The 16,716-nt window shown below is 43.2% G+C and overlaps 1 protein-coding gene across 2 annotated transcripts in view; it reads left to right on the plus strand.

Annotated features, from left to right (window-relative positions):
• Positions 1-16,716, plus strand: part of rasgrf2a (Ras protein-specific guanine nucleotide-releasing factor 2a) — a 62,400-nt gene that overhangs the window by 24,111 nt on the left and 21,573 nt on the right. For both annotated transcript variants that reach the window (XM_033646023.2, XM_033646021.2), the window contains exons 2-10: positions 7,599-7,705; positions 10,961-11,108; positions 11,455-11,544; positions 13,939-14,192; positions 14,277-14,356; positions 14,727-14,920; positions 15,137-15,246; positions 15,329-15,447; positions 15,534-15,697. In XM_033646023.2, the coding sequence (XP_033501914.1) occupies positions 7,599-7,705; positions 10,961-11,108; positions 11,455-11,544; positions 13,939-14,192; positions 14,277-14,356; positions 14,727-14,920; positions 15,137-15,246; positions 15,329-15,447; positions 15,534-15,697 (1,266 nt within the window). The remainder of the gene's footprint in view (positions 1-7,598; positions 7,706-10,960; positions 11,109-11,454; positions 11,545-13,938; positions 14,193-14,276; positions 14,357-14,726; positions 14,921-15,136; positions 15,247-15,328; positions 15,448-15,533; positions 15,698-16,716) is intronic.

The following is a 16,716-nucleotide window of genomic DNA, read 5'->3' on the forward strand; positions in this document are numbered from 1 at the left end:
TTGTCAGGTGGCTGCTTGCTCCGCTGCCGTTCAGCAGCTAATGAGCGGAGCTAGCTGCTAACAGCCACCGCTGCAACTAACAAACTCCACAAATCCATTCAGCAGCTCCACCATCCACAGTCAGACGCACACGGCTGATTATTTGCTGCTGAATTACAGCTCGCACCAACAACAGATGCGGATGAGGTTTGAGAGTGTTGCAGGCTAGCGAAACATCTTGACACAAACTATTTCCTGATGTTTACTAACCCTTCGGCACACCAACTTCAAACTCACGCTCATGTGGCATGAGAACATATTTGTGAGCACGGCTCTGCTTCCTTGTTTAAAACATTTTTCTAAAAAGTTTTATTTATCATTCTCCTCTCCTCATTTTTAATGTCTGACAGTCCATCACTAACATTTTCGTCTAGACATATTTTGTCATAGTTTTTATCATGAAAGATCGGATTTCAGCACGTCAGCATCTCGTCTTTGTCGTAGAAAACTGTTACACCTTATTAGATTTTTGTCGTCGCCCTGCAGGTCACGGTTTGTTGTAAAGTGACGCTGAGTCTCAAACTCTGAGCGCTGCAGACGAGGAGGAGCTCTCACATCTGTCTCGCTTCATGCCAGACAGATGAGCTGATGATTTTTGTGACTGGACGTAGTGATGCTGAGTGCACGGCTTAAAGATCCCTCTGTCTGTCTGTCTGTCTGTCTGTCTCCCTCTCTCATTGTTATCCTCCAGCTTAAAGCAGGCTTGTGGCCGGGGAAGCCGCATTAGCAATGCGAGGAGCTGTACAAGCCCTGATGGTTATGTAAACCCTCCCCCACCCCCAACACACACACAAACAAGCCCTTAAGCCTCTCTCAGGTCCGTAGCCGGCACACGCTAGCAAGTGTCTCTCACCCGCTTATCGTTACATCATTACTATACAGGCCTACTTTCTCCCTGTGGCTGCCTCGGAGGAAACTATATTGTCAGATGGTATAACACAGTGTAAAAGGAAATATGCAGCAAGTTACTAACGTCAGTGTGTGAACTACTTTTTGTTTTAACAAGCACAAACTACAAATCACATAAGAAAATGATATATTATTAGATAATTAAGATATTTTTTAATTACTTTCCATCAACGTTTGAAATTAAAAGTATTAAAAATATATGTAACCTTCATATTCCTTTAAAAAAGGTCATATTTAGAGCAGTGCAGTTTTAATTTCTCATTTGAAGTCTGCTGTTGTTTCCTTTCGTGCTCTGCAGTTTATTAGGAACAAACATTATGTAATATGTTGGTGGCCCGTTGTTGTGCTCACAATATCTCAGCTGTTGTCTCCTCAGATTCTGCTGATGAACACATTCTGTTTATATATTATTGAAGTCATAATGTCTGTGTGTGTTTTGATTCTGTGTTAAGATGTCAAACAGTGTGAGATGTCACAGATACGTGATGTTGTAATCGGCTCTGTAGGAGAGAAGAGAAGCAACGAACAACCAGGTGGATTTTGGTAAAATGAAGTTATTTATTGCAGAACTGACCAAAAAAATTACACTAAAAAAATATATACAGCCCACTGCAGAGGAGCCACCTTATAGTAAATCATATATGCTCATTAAGACCTATTCATACTGCTGATGGGCTAATTTACACTTGATAGGCTGTTACCTTTATTTAAATCTGTTTTGCAGCTCCAGACAGATTTTGTTTTCTTTTCTTTGGCCAATAATGGCTCTGTTAATAGTAAAGGTTTCCGACCCCTGTCCTAAACAAAAGAAAAGGAAAAGGAAACCTTGGCTAACTGAACTTCCTGACACTTATCTCTCCAAATTAAACACATTTAAAGTGGCACCCCTGCTCCTCAATTAATCCAACGTATTCCCATAGATATCCTACGAATTTGTATCCCACAGATGACAGTTACATAATTAATGTAAAGTTATGGAGATTAGGTTTAGGCAATAGAAAGTAGTGCTGTGGTTATGTTTAGGAAGAGAAACATGGTGAGGACGTACCTTAAAATGACTCAAAGTTCATACAGATCTGAACACGCGACTTCAGGGGAGAGACCAGAATAAAAGTGTTTTTTTTTTTTTAAATGAAAGTGTGGCTAACTGAACTTCCTGACATTTATCTGTCCAAATTAAACACATTTGAAGCCCTGCTCCTCAATCAATCCAAAATATTCTCATAGAAAGAGAAACATGGTGAGGACGTACCTTAAAATGACTCAAAGTTCACACAGGTCTGAGCACGTGACTCTGGGTGAAAGTCAGTTTTATTTGCGAGCCACCCACCACCCCAACGCACCTCCTTACAAGCACTCAGGACTGCTTCTTGTTAGCTGCTGTCAGTGCATTGGTCACGTGATCACAGCTTTTCAAAATACCTGGAATATGTATGAATTTGGGTGCATTACTTTTTGCAGGAAAACATGAAAAATTTGTGAGAACAGCCTCATAAATCAATCAGTCAGTCAGACTTTATTTATACTGCACCTTTTAAACAAATCAGTGTACTTCAGTGCTTTACAAGGAACTGACAAAAGAACGTTAAAATTACTAAAATGCTAATGAAAATTGAATAAATTAAATCAAAATAATCAACATAAAATTTTGATCAAAACAAAACTGTGAAATAATAATGACGATAAGACAAGTGTGAATAAAAAATAAAAATGTAAAAATGATAAAAGCCAGACTGAATGATGAATTCTTAGTTTACATTAAAAAAGTCTAAATATTCTCAGCTCCTCTCGGATTCTGCAGCAGCTGTTCAGATTTTTAGAATAATGATTTTCATCTAGTTATTCTGTTAGCTTATTATTGTATATTACTGAATTGATTTGTAGATGCATTGCTGATTGTGTTTTTAACTGTGTAAGGTGTCCCTGGGTGCTTTGAAAGGTGCCAATAAATATGCAATAAATGCATTATTATCGTTGTTTTATTATTGTTGTTGTTGTTACTATTATTACACACAGAACTCTTGAAACTGGTTAAAAACCCAGGTTCATATAAAGCAAAGTGTCTGTGTTGTCACAGCAGTGTGCAGGTCTTATGATCGTACTCATGCATAAACATAAATCAGCATGTTGAGAGGATTTACATTTCCATACATGCACTTTGTAAATAATGTATACCCTGATTTAAACGTCCCAGTGACCCTGAACAGGATGAGAGGGTGTATAAATGAATGGATGAATGATTAAAACGACTGAATCGAGTCCCTGCTGAGCCTGAATTTTGCAGCATGTGACTTTAATCCTTTGTTCCTTTTCTTAAAGAGTAAAAGTCACTAAGGTTTAACAGTCACAGCTGACAAATGTTTTCTTCATTTATTAAAACAGAACAGTAAATTTTATCATGAGAAAAACTCCAAATCGCTGATGTTGTCGTCCTCAACACATATTTGGCTTTAACACTGAAGGCTTTAATCTTTCATTAAAGTGTATGTGTGTCGAATGTGATGCAGATATGTTATTCTTGTTGCACCCTCATGGCCAGAATCAGTGTTGGCATTGTAGTTTTTGTGCAAACCACCTTTATATAGCATTTTTATACACGGCAGATATGTTGTATCTTAACGTTTCTACGATGCTGTGGTTACTGTGTGGTTAGGGTTAGGCACCAAAACAGCTTGGTTATAGTTAGGAAAAAAATCATGTTTTGGCTCAAAATATCCGGCTTTGGGGGCACAGTGCCGTCAGGAAGGGCAGTGATGTCTCCGTAAAACCACAACCACTTTACTGCTACTGTCAGGGCAGGAAACACAGCGACGTCTCTGTACAAAATAACCACTTCTCTGTGGCACTATTTGGTAGAAGGTGCAGTGATATTTGAGTAAGAATCAAGCACTTTTCATGGCACTATAATGGCACAAGACGCAGGAATACCCCAGTAAAAAAACAACTACTTTTTGTGGCAATATCCTGGCAGGGAACGAAGCCATGATTGGATTAAAAACAACCGGTTTTTGTGACACCATAATGGCACGAAATGCAGGAGTTCCAGTAAAAACATCCACTTTTTGTGACGCTATAATTGCATGAGATGCAGGAGTGTCTCAGTAAAAAACAGCCACTTTTTCTGCCACTATCCCAGCAGAAAACGCAGCAGTGTTCCAGTAAAAACAACCACTTTTCACGACACTCTGAGAGCAACACGCAACGTATATTTTTTGCGTCTGAACATGCTTCTCCTGACAAAGTCCCGGGGAAAGTCCTGTGTTTTGTGATCCATCCACCGCCCCAACCTGCCTCCTAAAGGCCCATTTATGCTCCCTTTATGTACGAAAATGTATAAGTCCGTTTCAAACGATGTTACTGTCACTGCCCACATACTTCCATGCATCCTTTACGTTTGCATGGATGTTAACCAATATATCCACCAGGGGGCAGCGCAGAGTCAAAAGTTTATGACAACAACAAACTCAAAAACAAACATGGCGACTGTGGAGGAGATATTGATAATGTACCTCTTGCATAAAAGACAAAAACGGAGGCAGCGTTGTAGGAGGTGGTGGTCGGTGAGGCTGTTAAATACATCGCGACTGGAGGACGGAGAATTCTTTTCTCTAGTACTGACGATGAGAGAAATAGAGTGCCGAAGTCACGCCCCTTCCGGCAGAGCTCATGGGACCTTAGATCGGAAAAAATATGAATGGCAGTGAATGAGGAGAGCAATATTATCTTTTGTTCCTGTTTGACTTGCGACATGAAATCTAAATATGTTGTTAATGAGTTTAAAACATAAATTTTAAGGTCAAGAAAGTCATACTTGGTGGTAAAACTGTTGAGATATAAGCTTTTGAATTAGAAAGACTCAAGAGTACACAGGAGGAGGTCGCATATGTGACGTCATAGCTTTCGCTTGCTTCCTGCAGCTTGGCCTCCCCGCTAAGGATAGACCGATACATCGGCCAGCCAATATATCGGGCCGAGTTTTTTACTTGTATCGGCATCGGCCGATACGCGTGTGGGTTCGCGGATTTATTTTTCCCTGGCACTTTTCTTCATTTGAAATTATGTGGTTAAGTTGAACAAAGCTGTTGAATCCTACTGTGTACAGTAGTTGTTGTTTTATTTATGCTTCAGCTTAAATATTTGTTTATTTTATAAAGACATTACTGGAAGATTTAAGAGCACTGAACTCTTTTTTTTATTTGAATGTATAATAATAATAATAATAATAATAATAATAATAATAATAATATTCTACCTGTCCTACCTCAACTTTCCATCTTGTTTTAGTATTTTTTACTGTTCAATAAATGTTTCTTATTTTAAACTTGAGACCTGTAATATTTGTTATCATTGTGTCTTTTTTTTTTTATGTAAATTGAGGGAGCAAAAGCAGTATCGGCCCCAAATATCAGCTCAAGAAAATCGGCAGTCCATAATCGGTCATCAGCTAAGGGTGATGGAAAAAAATCGGTATCGGCATCGGCCCTAAAATATCCATATCGGTCTATCCCTACTCCCCGCTGAAATTCCACTGTTTTATGATTAATCGATTTATGATTGAAGATGTCTGTGTGTTTTGTGCCAGGTTGCAGTCACTCCAAGCGAGCGAAAGCTATGACGTCACATACACGACCACCTTCTGTGTAGTTTTTCTAATTACGTTTTTTTCAAAAGCTTATATCTCAACAGTTTTACCACAAAGTATGACTTCCTTGACCTTAAAATTTATGTTTTAAATTCATTAACAACATATTTAGATTTCATGTCACGACTCAAACGGGACCAAAAGATAATATTTCTCTCCTCATTCACTGCCATTCATATTTTTTCCGATCTAAGGTCCCATGAGCTTCGGCGCTGTATTGAATTGTTATTTCTTCTTCGTGTCTCACTAGCGCTACGTATCGGGTAGTGACAGCAACACTGCCCCCATGGTTCCCGGTGGTACTGCTCCGTTTGGCCTGTATCCGTAAGCTTTATGGAAATGTGCAGAAATACAGACGAAATGAAGGCAGAGCACGGACAGAAGGCTCCGTCCGTATCCGGATCCGTATTTAACGTTGAGCATAAATGGGCCTTTAGTCGACTGCTCGGTACCGCTTCCTTCTTTACTCCTGCTAGCACATCGGTCACATGATGGCAGCCTTCCAAAAACCGTGGGTTATGCACAAATCACTGGCTCATCATCACGCAGGATATATACGAGTTTTGGTTCTTTTCATAGGATAATGTACGAGTGGTGCGTGAGAACTTCCTGCTGCTGAACATCATGGCTTGTTTATCATTTCAGTGCAGCAGAGTTGTGGATGCGTCGATCTGCACAGGATCAAGTTCCTGTATCATTAATGCAGTGGATATTACAGCTGCAGCAGGAAGCATCGATCCTCACTGTGCTCACAACAACAAGACTGAAATGTGACGTTGCATCAGCACTGGTATATTTAGCAGTTTGGACGGTCAGAGCGCCGTGACTCCACACTTTATAAGTGCTGTTTAAGTTAACGTTCATGTGTACTGACGTGACCTGTGAGTCAGTGCTGGGGGTGAAACTGGTCTTTATGTTGATGATGCAGATGTTTAAGCTCCTGTTGTGGAGTTAAATGATGGATGTGGTTTAGCTGAGTGTAAAATGACTGAGTGATGGAGGAGAACGCAGGAAGTGTCATCACGGAAGTTAAAGAGATGATGGATGGAAGACACTCAAAGTCCAATAACTTAGTCTCACCCTCACTCTGCCGTCAATGAATCAGGCTGAAGCTCGTCCTCGTCTCATTGTTCACATCAGTGGAGCAGTGTTTTTAAAATGTGACTGTTTAATAAGGCATGGGATGTAGAGAGGTATGTTCTCACAGCTTTCTGACAGTATTGAAAGACAATGTAACACGTTACTTACAAAAGTTTATTTAGTTTATTGTGTTGTCACGTCATCACAGACTCCATCATAGAAGGCTGCCAGTGATCGACACATCTGTGTGTCATCATGTTCAGTGTGTTTCCATTAATGCACCTGTAACGTCTACAGCGTGTCCCGTTCCTAAGGCTGCCTGAAAGCGGCGAGAATAAGGAGCTGGTCTCTGGTTTGTTTTTTCCTCATCCTGGGTGATGTTAGTTTGTTGGATGTGTTTCCATTCACATCTCCTGCAGCTGCAGAGCAACACCAGCACACAGTCCTGTTCTTGAACATAACTCTGTCTCTGTGGTGCTGCTGTGGCTGACCGGCACTCCATTCTGTTTGTTGTGCTAACGTCAGCATTTGTTTATTGTGTTTCGTATCATAGGCCGAAAATATTGATCCATATCTCATAATTACCAGACACAACTCAGCCCTGACCAATCAGACTGCAGGGTTTCTAGCTCCACCTTTTAGTACCAGATCTGTGTGCTAGGTACCCCAACAGAGGGGGGACCAAACATGGGGACGCTAAGGAACGCTTCTGTTGGGACCATCCACAACTTTTACTGTGGAGACAGAAAAGCGTGCCGAACTGAACTGAACTGAACTGAACTCAACTGCTCAGTGGAAACAGAGCTGAAATTACCAGCACTGACGCTCATTCTGATTCATAATGTGTCACACAGAGAACACCAGAGGAGCTGTTTCCTGCAAATTACAGCACTGAAGTGAAATAAAATTTGTGTTTTCTCCTCTGCAGCACTACTTCCTGGTGATTTTTGGCCACGATGGACAGAAACCTCTGGAGCTGCGGACAGAGGAAGAGTCCGACTGTAACGAGTGGGTGGAGTGCATCCAACAGGCCAGGTAAGAAAAGACTAACATCAAGATTCACTGCTGTTTGTCTGTTGCAGGACACGTTTTAGGTACCTTGCCTTATTATTGCTCTCTTATGCTGCTCTATACTTCTATTCAGCTACATTTAGGAGGGTAATGTTCTTTTTATTGCACTACATTCATCTGACAGCTCGTGAGACTAAAAACATGATAACATTTTAAAATGTAACACATTGTTAAAGCTTATACCAGCGGCTCCTGATTGTTTTCAGGGTCTATTTTAGGCCTCTTGTCTCACTCAAAGCCCACCACAGACACAATCAAGAGAGGGACCTACGCCTTGTCAGAATAAATCCAAACCTATATGACTGGAGCATGTGTGACTTTACTTTGAAAGGACAGACACAGGAAGTGTCGTCGTCAGGTTAATTTCCAGGGCTGGTACCTGCGGTTATTCCACAGGCTAGTTAATAACATGTCAGGCAGGAAATCCAAAGTGTGGGATCATTTTGAGAAGGTGAAGGACGAACCCAAGGTGATATGTAAACTCATCTTCATTGGTCGACTACAAACTAGGGTTGGGCGATATGTTAAAAATTTCCAACCGGCCACCGTCAGCCCATCAACCGGCGGTTGCCGATATATTCGGCAGTTGTGTGTGTGGCGGAGAAGAAAAAAAGAGGGGGGATGTTGCATTCATGTGATGTCGGAAAGAATCGAAAAATGACTTTCAGAATGGGATAATTCACATTAACGCCACCTCATGTCAGAAAAACAACTCAGCAACTCGGATCTCCCGACACCACATGAATGCAGCAAAAAAATGCAGCGTGCTTTGCGAGCCCACTCATGTCCAACATGGCACGGAAATATCTGTGCATACCGGCAACAAGCACGCTGTCAGAGAGGGTGTTTAGCACGGCTGGTAACATTGTTAACCATATGTGCACTTTGCTTCAGCCAGATAAGGTTAACATGCTCGTTTTCCTCTTCAAAAACATGTAAAACACTGTGTTTTTGAGTTAAAGACAGCGCAAAGGGACTTTATTATTTTATGTGATTTTTGCACTTTATTTTTCCATTGTTCTTCGTTTAGCCTATGTTTATTATTATTTGTATTTATTTATTCAAGCAATAAGCCTGCAAGAGGCTTTTAGAACAGCTATAACAGCTTAAGCTTTTTTTGCCACGTCCGCAACGGCATTATTATAAAGACAGCGCAAAGGGAGTGGACATCATTATTTTATGTGATTGTGTGATTTTTGCACTTTATTTTTCCAGTGTCCTTTGTTTATATTTACTTATTTGTTATCATAGGCTACTGTTACTGTGTAACTTTTGTGGACCGACCAACTGTTTATTCTGTTTGAATAAATTTACCTGCGCCTTATCCTCTGATTGTGGTCTTTAATGTCAAAATTATTATATTGAAATTTTACTGAAACATACAGCCTATAGGCTATACTCTTATTCATTAAAAAAAAATCACCTTGAGATGCTGAGTAATAAGCTGTAAAGACGGACTGAAGACGACTGTCCGACACCATTTTAAAAAGAGTCTGATGGCTGCAGAAGGACGCATTCGCTCACAGCCTCTAAATCAGCAAACAGGTGGGAGATAGGGATAACATACCTGTCCTACTATAACGATCGGGGTGCACAACTGCACATCTTTTTTTATGTAGTTCTCAAATATGGTTTATGAATTCACGTTACGGCCGGGTTCCACCGGCTGCAAACGTAAGTGTCACGTCAAGCGTCTTGTTTACCGTTTGCTGAGCCATGAAATGTTAAAGCATTTTCCACCTGAGTTATTACATATATCTGAGTTATCTACAAGTTTACTGTACTGTTTGTCATCTACTCGCTTTCAAATGTCCGCCACAGACATTTACGCAATGTCACGGATAAACATGGGTAAATGCATGAAAAAAAATCATCACATATCACCTCTGATAATGGTTTATTCATTTAAAAACACATTGTGCTCGTTTAGCACACTGTTTCATGTAGTTAGTATCTGCTGGAGGGTCGCGTAGGGGAGCGTAGCGCGACAAAAATAGAAGAGCATCCTAAAATAGAGAGTTGTCGTGCGGCAGATGTGCCCAGTGAACCCCAGCCGTAACTTTCAGCTCCGCCATCGCTGACGTGTTTTGTGAAAGACTCGTCGGAAATCAGTGTGAAGCTGCCAGTTCCAATACGCACACACTTTGAATTGTGCTCTACATAGTTATTATGGACTATATGTACCGAGTTTAATTCTGTGAAGACAGACCATTAATTTAGCAAAATAAAATGACAAAAATCGCCCAAACAATCGCCAAAAATGAAACCAACTGTGATGGACTCAGCCGATGGGCGATTGGCGATATATTCGTCCAGTCGCCCAAGCCTACTGAAAACATGACGTATCATGTGAAACATGGAAGTAGCTACATGCCCATTAGCCCACAGCGTCATTAACAGGCGGCTCGCTCAGTGTGTGACGTGCACTTGGAGATAAAATATAGGCCTATATTAATGAAGGTTCATTAGTATGGTTTTGTATACCCAGTTTTATGCGACCGTCCTTCAGCAGTGAAATGCTTCAAGCAGTGTCAGTAACTCTTTACAGTTTTATCAGTAAGGTGTTAACAAGTCAAACTGTTTCTCTACTTTCTGCTGTGTTTTAGTGCTGATGTACGTTTGACTGAACCACCACGTGTTATCCCATATTTGTTTAACATCTGAGAGTATGTTTCTGTGTGTGTGTGTGTGTGTGTGTGTGTGTGTGTGTGTGTTTGTGCACTAACACGGACGTGTTCTGCTCGCAGCGGTTCACATTTAGGTCACACTGGTGCTGTATTGCTACACTGGTTACATCACAGACTTGATCTCGACCTCTCTGCCTCTCTGTTTGTGTCTATCTGAACATTCAGGAGAAAATACGATGCACATCAAACCACCTTCATTTAATCGTGCATGACGACGTGTTTCTGTGTGATTGTTGCTTATTGACGCTCACAACTTTTAATGCAGTAAAAGTAGAAATACTATCGTCTAGAAACAGTCCTTTACAAGTGAAGGACCTGAATTTAAAGCAAAGTGTTCTTGAAGTATGCAGAGGAAAGGCGTTAATATGCACAGTGTTATAATCGTCTGTTTTATCGTGTAGCGGTCTGAGATTTACTGGAGTTAAAGTATAAAACAGGGTAAAATAGAAATGCTCAATTAAAGTACGAGCTTGTGAGATGAAGCTCTCTGTTTGTGTTGAGTTACAGACCTCACCCTCTCGTCTCCCTTTAGTTACTCTGACATCATCATCGAGCGTGAGATCCTGATGCAGAAGTACATCCACCTGGTCCAGATCATGGAGACGGAGAAGATCGCAGCCAATCAGCTCCGCACCCAGCTGGAGGACCAGGACACCGAGATCGAGAGGCTTAAAGCCGAAGTATGCATGAGTGCATCCACATCTGCGTGTGCATGCATACATAAACACACACGCACACACACACATGAACGTGTACGGGTGCTCAGATGCAGATCAAAGCATGCAAATGCATCTGGCGTGATGGGAAAGCACTTGAGTTCTGGAGCTCGTGTGTGTGTGTGTGTGTGTGGGTGTGTGTGTGTGTGTGTGAAATGAAAGCTCAGCAGGGCTCCAGTGATTTCCAGGACCATTACTTCCTCATCATGCAACCAGATATTTGTTGTTTTCAACCTCTGAAGTGGGTTCATGAATATTTTACCCTCCCTGTGCCCGGTGTGTGTCCACATGGAGACTGTTGTTGTTTCAGATTGTTGTGTTGAATAAAACCAAGGAGAGGATGCTGCCGTACCAGAACAACCAGGAAGAGGAGGACCCAGATATTAAAAAGATCAAAAAGGTAAACTGCTGGTTTCCAGTGCTGAAATGTAACTAAGTACAGTTACTCAAGTACTTCACTTAAAGGGACAGTTCAACCTAAAAAAACATGTTTTACCTCTTCCCTGTAGTGCTACTGTTCAGTCTACAGTGCTCAAAAAAATTACGGGAACACTTAAATCACACAACAGATCTTGATGAACGAATTATTCAATCGTTAAATCTTTACTGATGTGCATTGTATAACTTGTTGAGAACAAAATGACGTAACAACGGTCAGTGGAAACCAAAATTATCAACCCACTGAGGGCTGGATTCAAAATCACACCGAAAATCTAAGTAAAACATTGAAATCACAGACTTACGGAAGCGTATTGCATTCACTTGACAAATTAAAAAAGCCCTGTTTTTTGAGTAATTTTTTTATTTGTCTGTTTTTTTCTGAGTAATATTTTCCTTTTTTGTGGTATTTTTCTTTTCTCTGTTTTTTGAGTAATTTTTTTATTTGTCTGTTTTTTTCTGAGTAATATTTTCCTTTTTTGTGGTATTTTTCTTTTCTCTGTTTTTTGAGTAATTTTTTTATTTGTCTTTTTTTCTGAGTAATATTTTCCTTTTTGGGGTATTTTTTTTTTCTCTTTTTCTGAGTAATTTTTTTCTGTTTTTCTGAGTAATTTCTGTTTTTCGGGGTATTTTTTTTTCTCTGTTTTTTTTGTGTGTGTAATTTTTCCCTGTTTTTCGGAGTATTTTTTTTTCTTTTTCTGTTTTTTTGGTGTAATTTTTTCTGGGGTTTTTTCTGAGTAATATTTTCTGTTTTTCTGGGTATTTTTTTTTCCTGAATCCCGTAGTTGAAATTGTCTAGGAGCAGGAGCACGGATGCAAAATACATCCATTAGCAGGAGTCACCATGGATGCAGGGGTCACTTGCAGGTGCCAGGTGGGAGCTTCTCGCCAGATTTTGAAGTATCTTGTCTCCTCGTTCAGGAAAAAAAATTACCACGAAAAACAGAAAATATTACTCAGAAAAACAGGGCTTTTTTATTTGTCAAGTGAATGCAATACGCTTCCATACAGACTGATGCAACGTCTGGGCTCCTGATGAGTCACGGATGGTGCCCTGAGGGATTTCCTCCCAGACCTGGATCAGGGCATCAGTGAGCTCCTGGGCAGTCTGTGGTGGTACTTGGCGGCCGCGGATGCACCGATACATAACGTCCCATAGGTGCTCATTTGGATTTAGGTCAGGAGAACGAGAGGGCCGTCAATGGCATCAATGCCTTCATCATCCAGGAACTGTACTCTGGACACATGAGGCCGGGTCCTGCCCCAGGAGGAACCCAGGGCCCACTGCACCAGGAGGAACCCAGGGCCCTCTGCACCAGGAGGAACCCAGGGCCCTCTGCACCAGGAGGAACCCAGGACCCTCTGCACCAGGAGGAACCCAGGGCCCACTGCACCAGGAGGAACCCAGGGCCCTCTGCACCAGGAGGAACCCAGGACCCTCTGCACCAGGAGGAACCCAGGGCCCACTGCACCAGGAGGAACCCAGGGCCCTCTGCACCAGGAGGAACCCAGGACCCTCTGCACCAGGAGGAACCCAGGACCCTCTGCACCAGGAGGAACCCAGGGCCCACTGCACCAGGAGGAACCCAGGGCCCTCTGCACCAGGAGGAACCCAGGGCCCTCTGCACCAGGAGGAACCCAGGGCCCACTGCACCAGGAGGAACCCAGGACCCTCTGCACCAGGAGGAACCCAGGACCCTCTGCACCAGGAGGAACCCAGGGCCCTCTGCACCAGGAGGAACCCAGGACCCTCTGCACCAGGAGGAACCCAGGGCCCTCTGCACCAGAAGGAACCCAGGGCCCACTGCACCAGGAGGAACCCAGGACCCTCTGCACCAGGAGGAACCCAGGGCCCTCTGCACCAGGAGGAACCCAGGGCCCACTGCACCAGGAGGAACCCAGGACCCTCTGCACCAGGAGGAACCCAGGGCCCTCTGCACCAGGAGGAACCCAGGGCCCTCTGCACCAGGAGGAACCCAGGGCCCACGGTACCAGCATAAGGTCTGACATTTGCTTTGAGGGTTTCATCCCGGTACCTAACAGCAGTCAGGGTACTGTTGGCTATGACATGGAGGTCTGTGTGACCCTCCAAGGATCTGCCTCCCCAGACCATCACTGACTCACCACCAAACCACAGGCAGCATAACATTCACCACGGCGTCTCCAGACTGTTTCACGCCTGTCTTCTTCTTCGAGTCCTGTTTAACTGACTTGGTGTTAGACTGTGACCATTAAAAGTTCCCTTAATTTTTTGAGCACTGTAGAATACGATGCAGTGCTGTAGATGAAACGACCCAACAGGACATGAAGGAGTTAAAATGAACAGTGAGTCACCTGGTGTCGTGTGTCTGTGCAGGTGCAGAGCTTCATGCGCGGCTGGCTGTGCCGCAGGAAGTGGAAGATCATCGTCCAGGACTACATCTGTTCCCCTCACGCCGAGAGCATGAGGAAGAGGAACCAGATCGTCTTCAACATGGTGGAGGCCGAGACGGAGTACGTCCACCAGCTCTCCATCCTGGTCAACTGTTTCCTGCGGCCGCTGCGCATGGCCGCCAGCTCCAAGAAGCCTCCCATCAGCCACGATGACGTCAGCAGCGTCTTCCTCAACAGGTTTTTATTTTGTGTCACGGTGAAATACCAGCAAAGATTTCATCTTCCAGTTTATAGTTACAGTAAGAATCTGTTTCTCTCTAGTGAGACGATCATGTTTCTGCACGAGATCTTCCATCAAGGACTGAAAGCTCGGATCGCCAACTGGCCCACTCTGGTTCTGGGTGAGTGCTGCAGAGCTCACAGTCCTGTCTCTTTAGACTGCTGCATGTTTTAGCTGATTAATCACAATGTGCATCGCAAGACTGCAAACCTCAGTTGGAGTGATTTCTGACTGATTGTCCCAACTCCCTAAAAATTTGCAGGATGTCCACGACTAGCAGCTTTGTAGCTGCTCTGTCGGTCAGTCCACAAAATACTTTCCCACTCCTTGGCAGCCACAGTTTTCACCCCAGGAGGTCAAATGTTTGTGATCATGCCAGTTAAATGGGGGCATGGAAGCATGAGCGTAGACGTGTTAGCACCCTCTGCCGATTCAGGCTTGTCTATCTTAAACTTTAGTTTATGTGTTGTGTTTTTCCTTTCAACACCCAGCGGACCTGTTTGACATCCTGCTGCCGATGCTCAACATCTACCAGGAGTTTGTGCGTAACCATCAGTACAGTCTGCAGGTCCTGGCCAACTGTAAGCAGAACAGAGACTTTGACAAGCTGCTCAAACAGTACGAGTCCAACGCTGCGTGTGAGGGACGCATGCTGGAGACGTTCCTCACATATCCCATGTTCCAGGTAGCACACACCAAAGCACATCTATGTTCATAGAGTCATCCAAAGACATCATATGAAGTAGTTGAACGCTGACAGGGAACATTTTACTGCACCATGAGTACTTTGACTTTCCATACTTTAACTAGATATTACCGATACATGCTTTTACTTTGGTTTTGGATGCAGGGTTTCCAACATGCACGTTTCAAACATCCACTAATGACCTCTGTGTTTCAGATTCCTCGATACATCATCACCCTCCACGAGCTGCTGGCTCACACACCTCATGAACACGTGGAGCGGAAGAGTCTGGAGTTTGCCAAATCCAAACTGGAGGAGCTGTCGAAGTGAGCGTTTGCACATCTCACAGATATATGTAACGATAGAAGAGGTGGTGGTGATGATGATGATGATTGTTGGTGTTGTCAGGATGATGCACGATGAAGTGAGCGACACGGAGAACATCAGGAAGAACCTGGCCATAGAGAGGATGATCGTAGAGGGCTGTGACATCCTGTTAGACACCAGTCAGACCTTCGTCAGACAGGGTGAGCTTCCTCTGTGACACCCGCCGTCACCACATCGTTTCATTCCACCAGCTTTCACTCACTGCTGACTGCGTCTCTGTGAACAGGCTCCCTCATCCAGCTGCCGTCCAGCAGCGAGCGCGGGATGCTCAGTAAGGTCCGGCTGGGCTCCCTCTCGCTGAGGAAGGAAGGAGAGCGACAGTGTTTCCTGTTCACCAAACACTTCCTGATCTGCACACGAACATCTGGAGGAAAGCTTCACCTGCTGAAGGTCAGACTCACCTGTCCACAGACACATTCATCTGAACACAGTGGAATTAGTCCTGACAAGTACTGTGGAGAAGTTGTTTAACATGTAGTGATGCAAATGTAAGTCTGGTGAGACCATCCTGATGACGTGAGCTCAACGTGTCTCTCTCAGTGCTGCCACAAACACTTTCAGCAGACGGGAGCACTCACATTGACAGTGTCCTTCAGCCAATCAGCAAAACAAGTTGAGCAGTGCGCACGGGCGAACACAGCTTCTATGTTCAGTGTAGCAGCTTGACTTGATTATAATGATGGCGAGTGACAGGTCATGCCACACCTGTGTCCTATGTATTTTTGCTGTTAGAGTTCGCGCTTGTTGCTTTGGAAGCTGCCATTACTGTTCTGCAAGCTGCAGCCTGTAGCAGCCCCTGATTGGCTGCTTATGTTGTCAGCTACAATGTGGATCCCTGATTGGCCCCGATTGGATCATTTTAATTTGGACTAGCGTAAACTTGACGACTTTTAGACTAGACGACTAGTCGATTATTTGATCACTATGCTCTCGTCAGACCAAATTCTCATTGGTCGAATAGTCGCCGTGTTACTTTCATGAGCAGAGAAGTGCTACATCAACAGCTTTCCAGGATTAATCCATTATTTCCTGCGGCGGGGCGACAGGCTAAGTTACCTGTGAAAATGTTTGTTTGTTTGTTGACAGAAAGTTGAACTCGCCCACCCTCACGCTCAGCGTCGCAGTGACGCAGACCTCCTGTCTGTCTCTGTGAGCTGAAACCATTTCCCTCAGTGGAAACAAAGCTTGTATTTACTTGTATTTCACAAATAAGAAACAATAAATTGTGAAGACAATAAAGCCTCCACTAAAATAGCATTTTAAGTCTTGTGTGTGATTTATCCTGGCTTCATATGAGCAGAGGAAATCTCCGCTCGTCGCTAGGCTAATTTATACAATGTAAAATGCCATAGGCTTGTGCTAATAACGTTAGCATGTTGTATTTGTTTGGAAAACGTGTTAAGTATAAA

This window comes from Epinephelus lanceolatus, chromosome 19, assembly GCF_041903045.1.
Source record: "Epinephelus lanceolatus isolate andai-2023 chromosome 19, ASM4190304v1, whole genome shotgun sequence".
NCBI classification, from domain to species: domain Eukaryota; kingdom Metazoa; phylum Chordata; class Actinopteri; order Perciformes; family Serranidae; genus Epinephelus; species Epinephelus lanceolatus.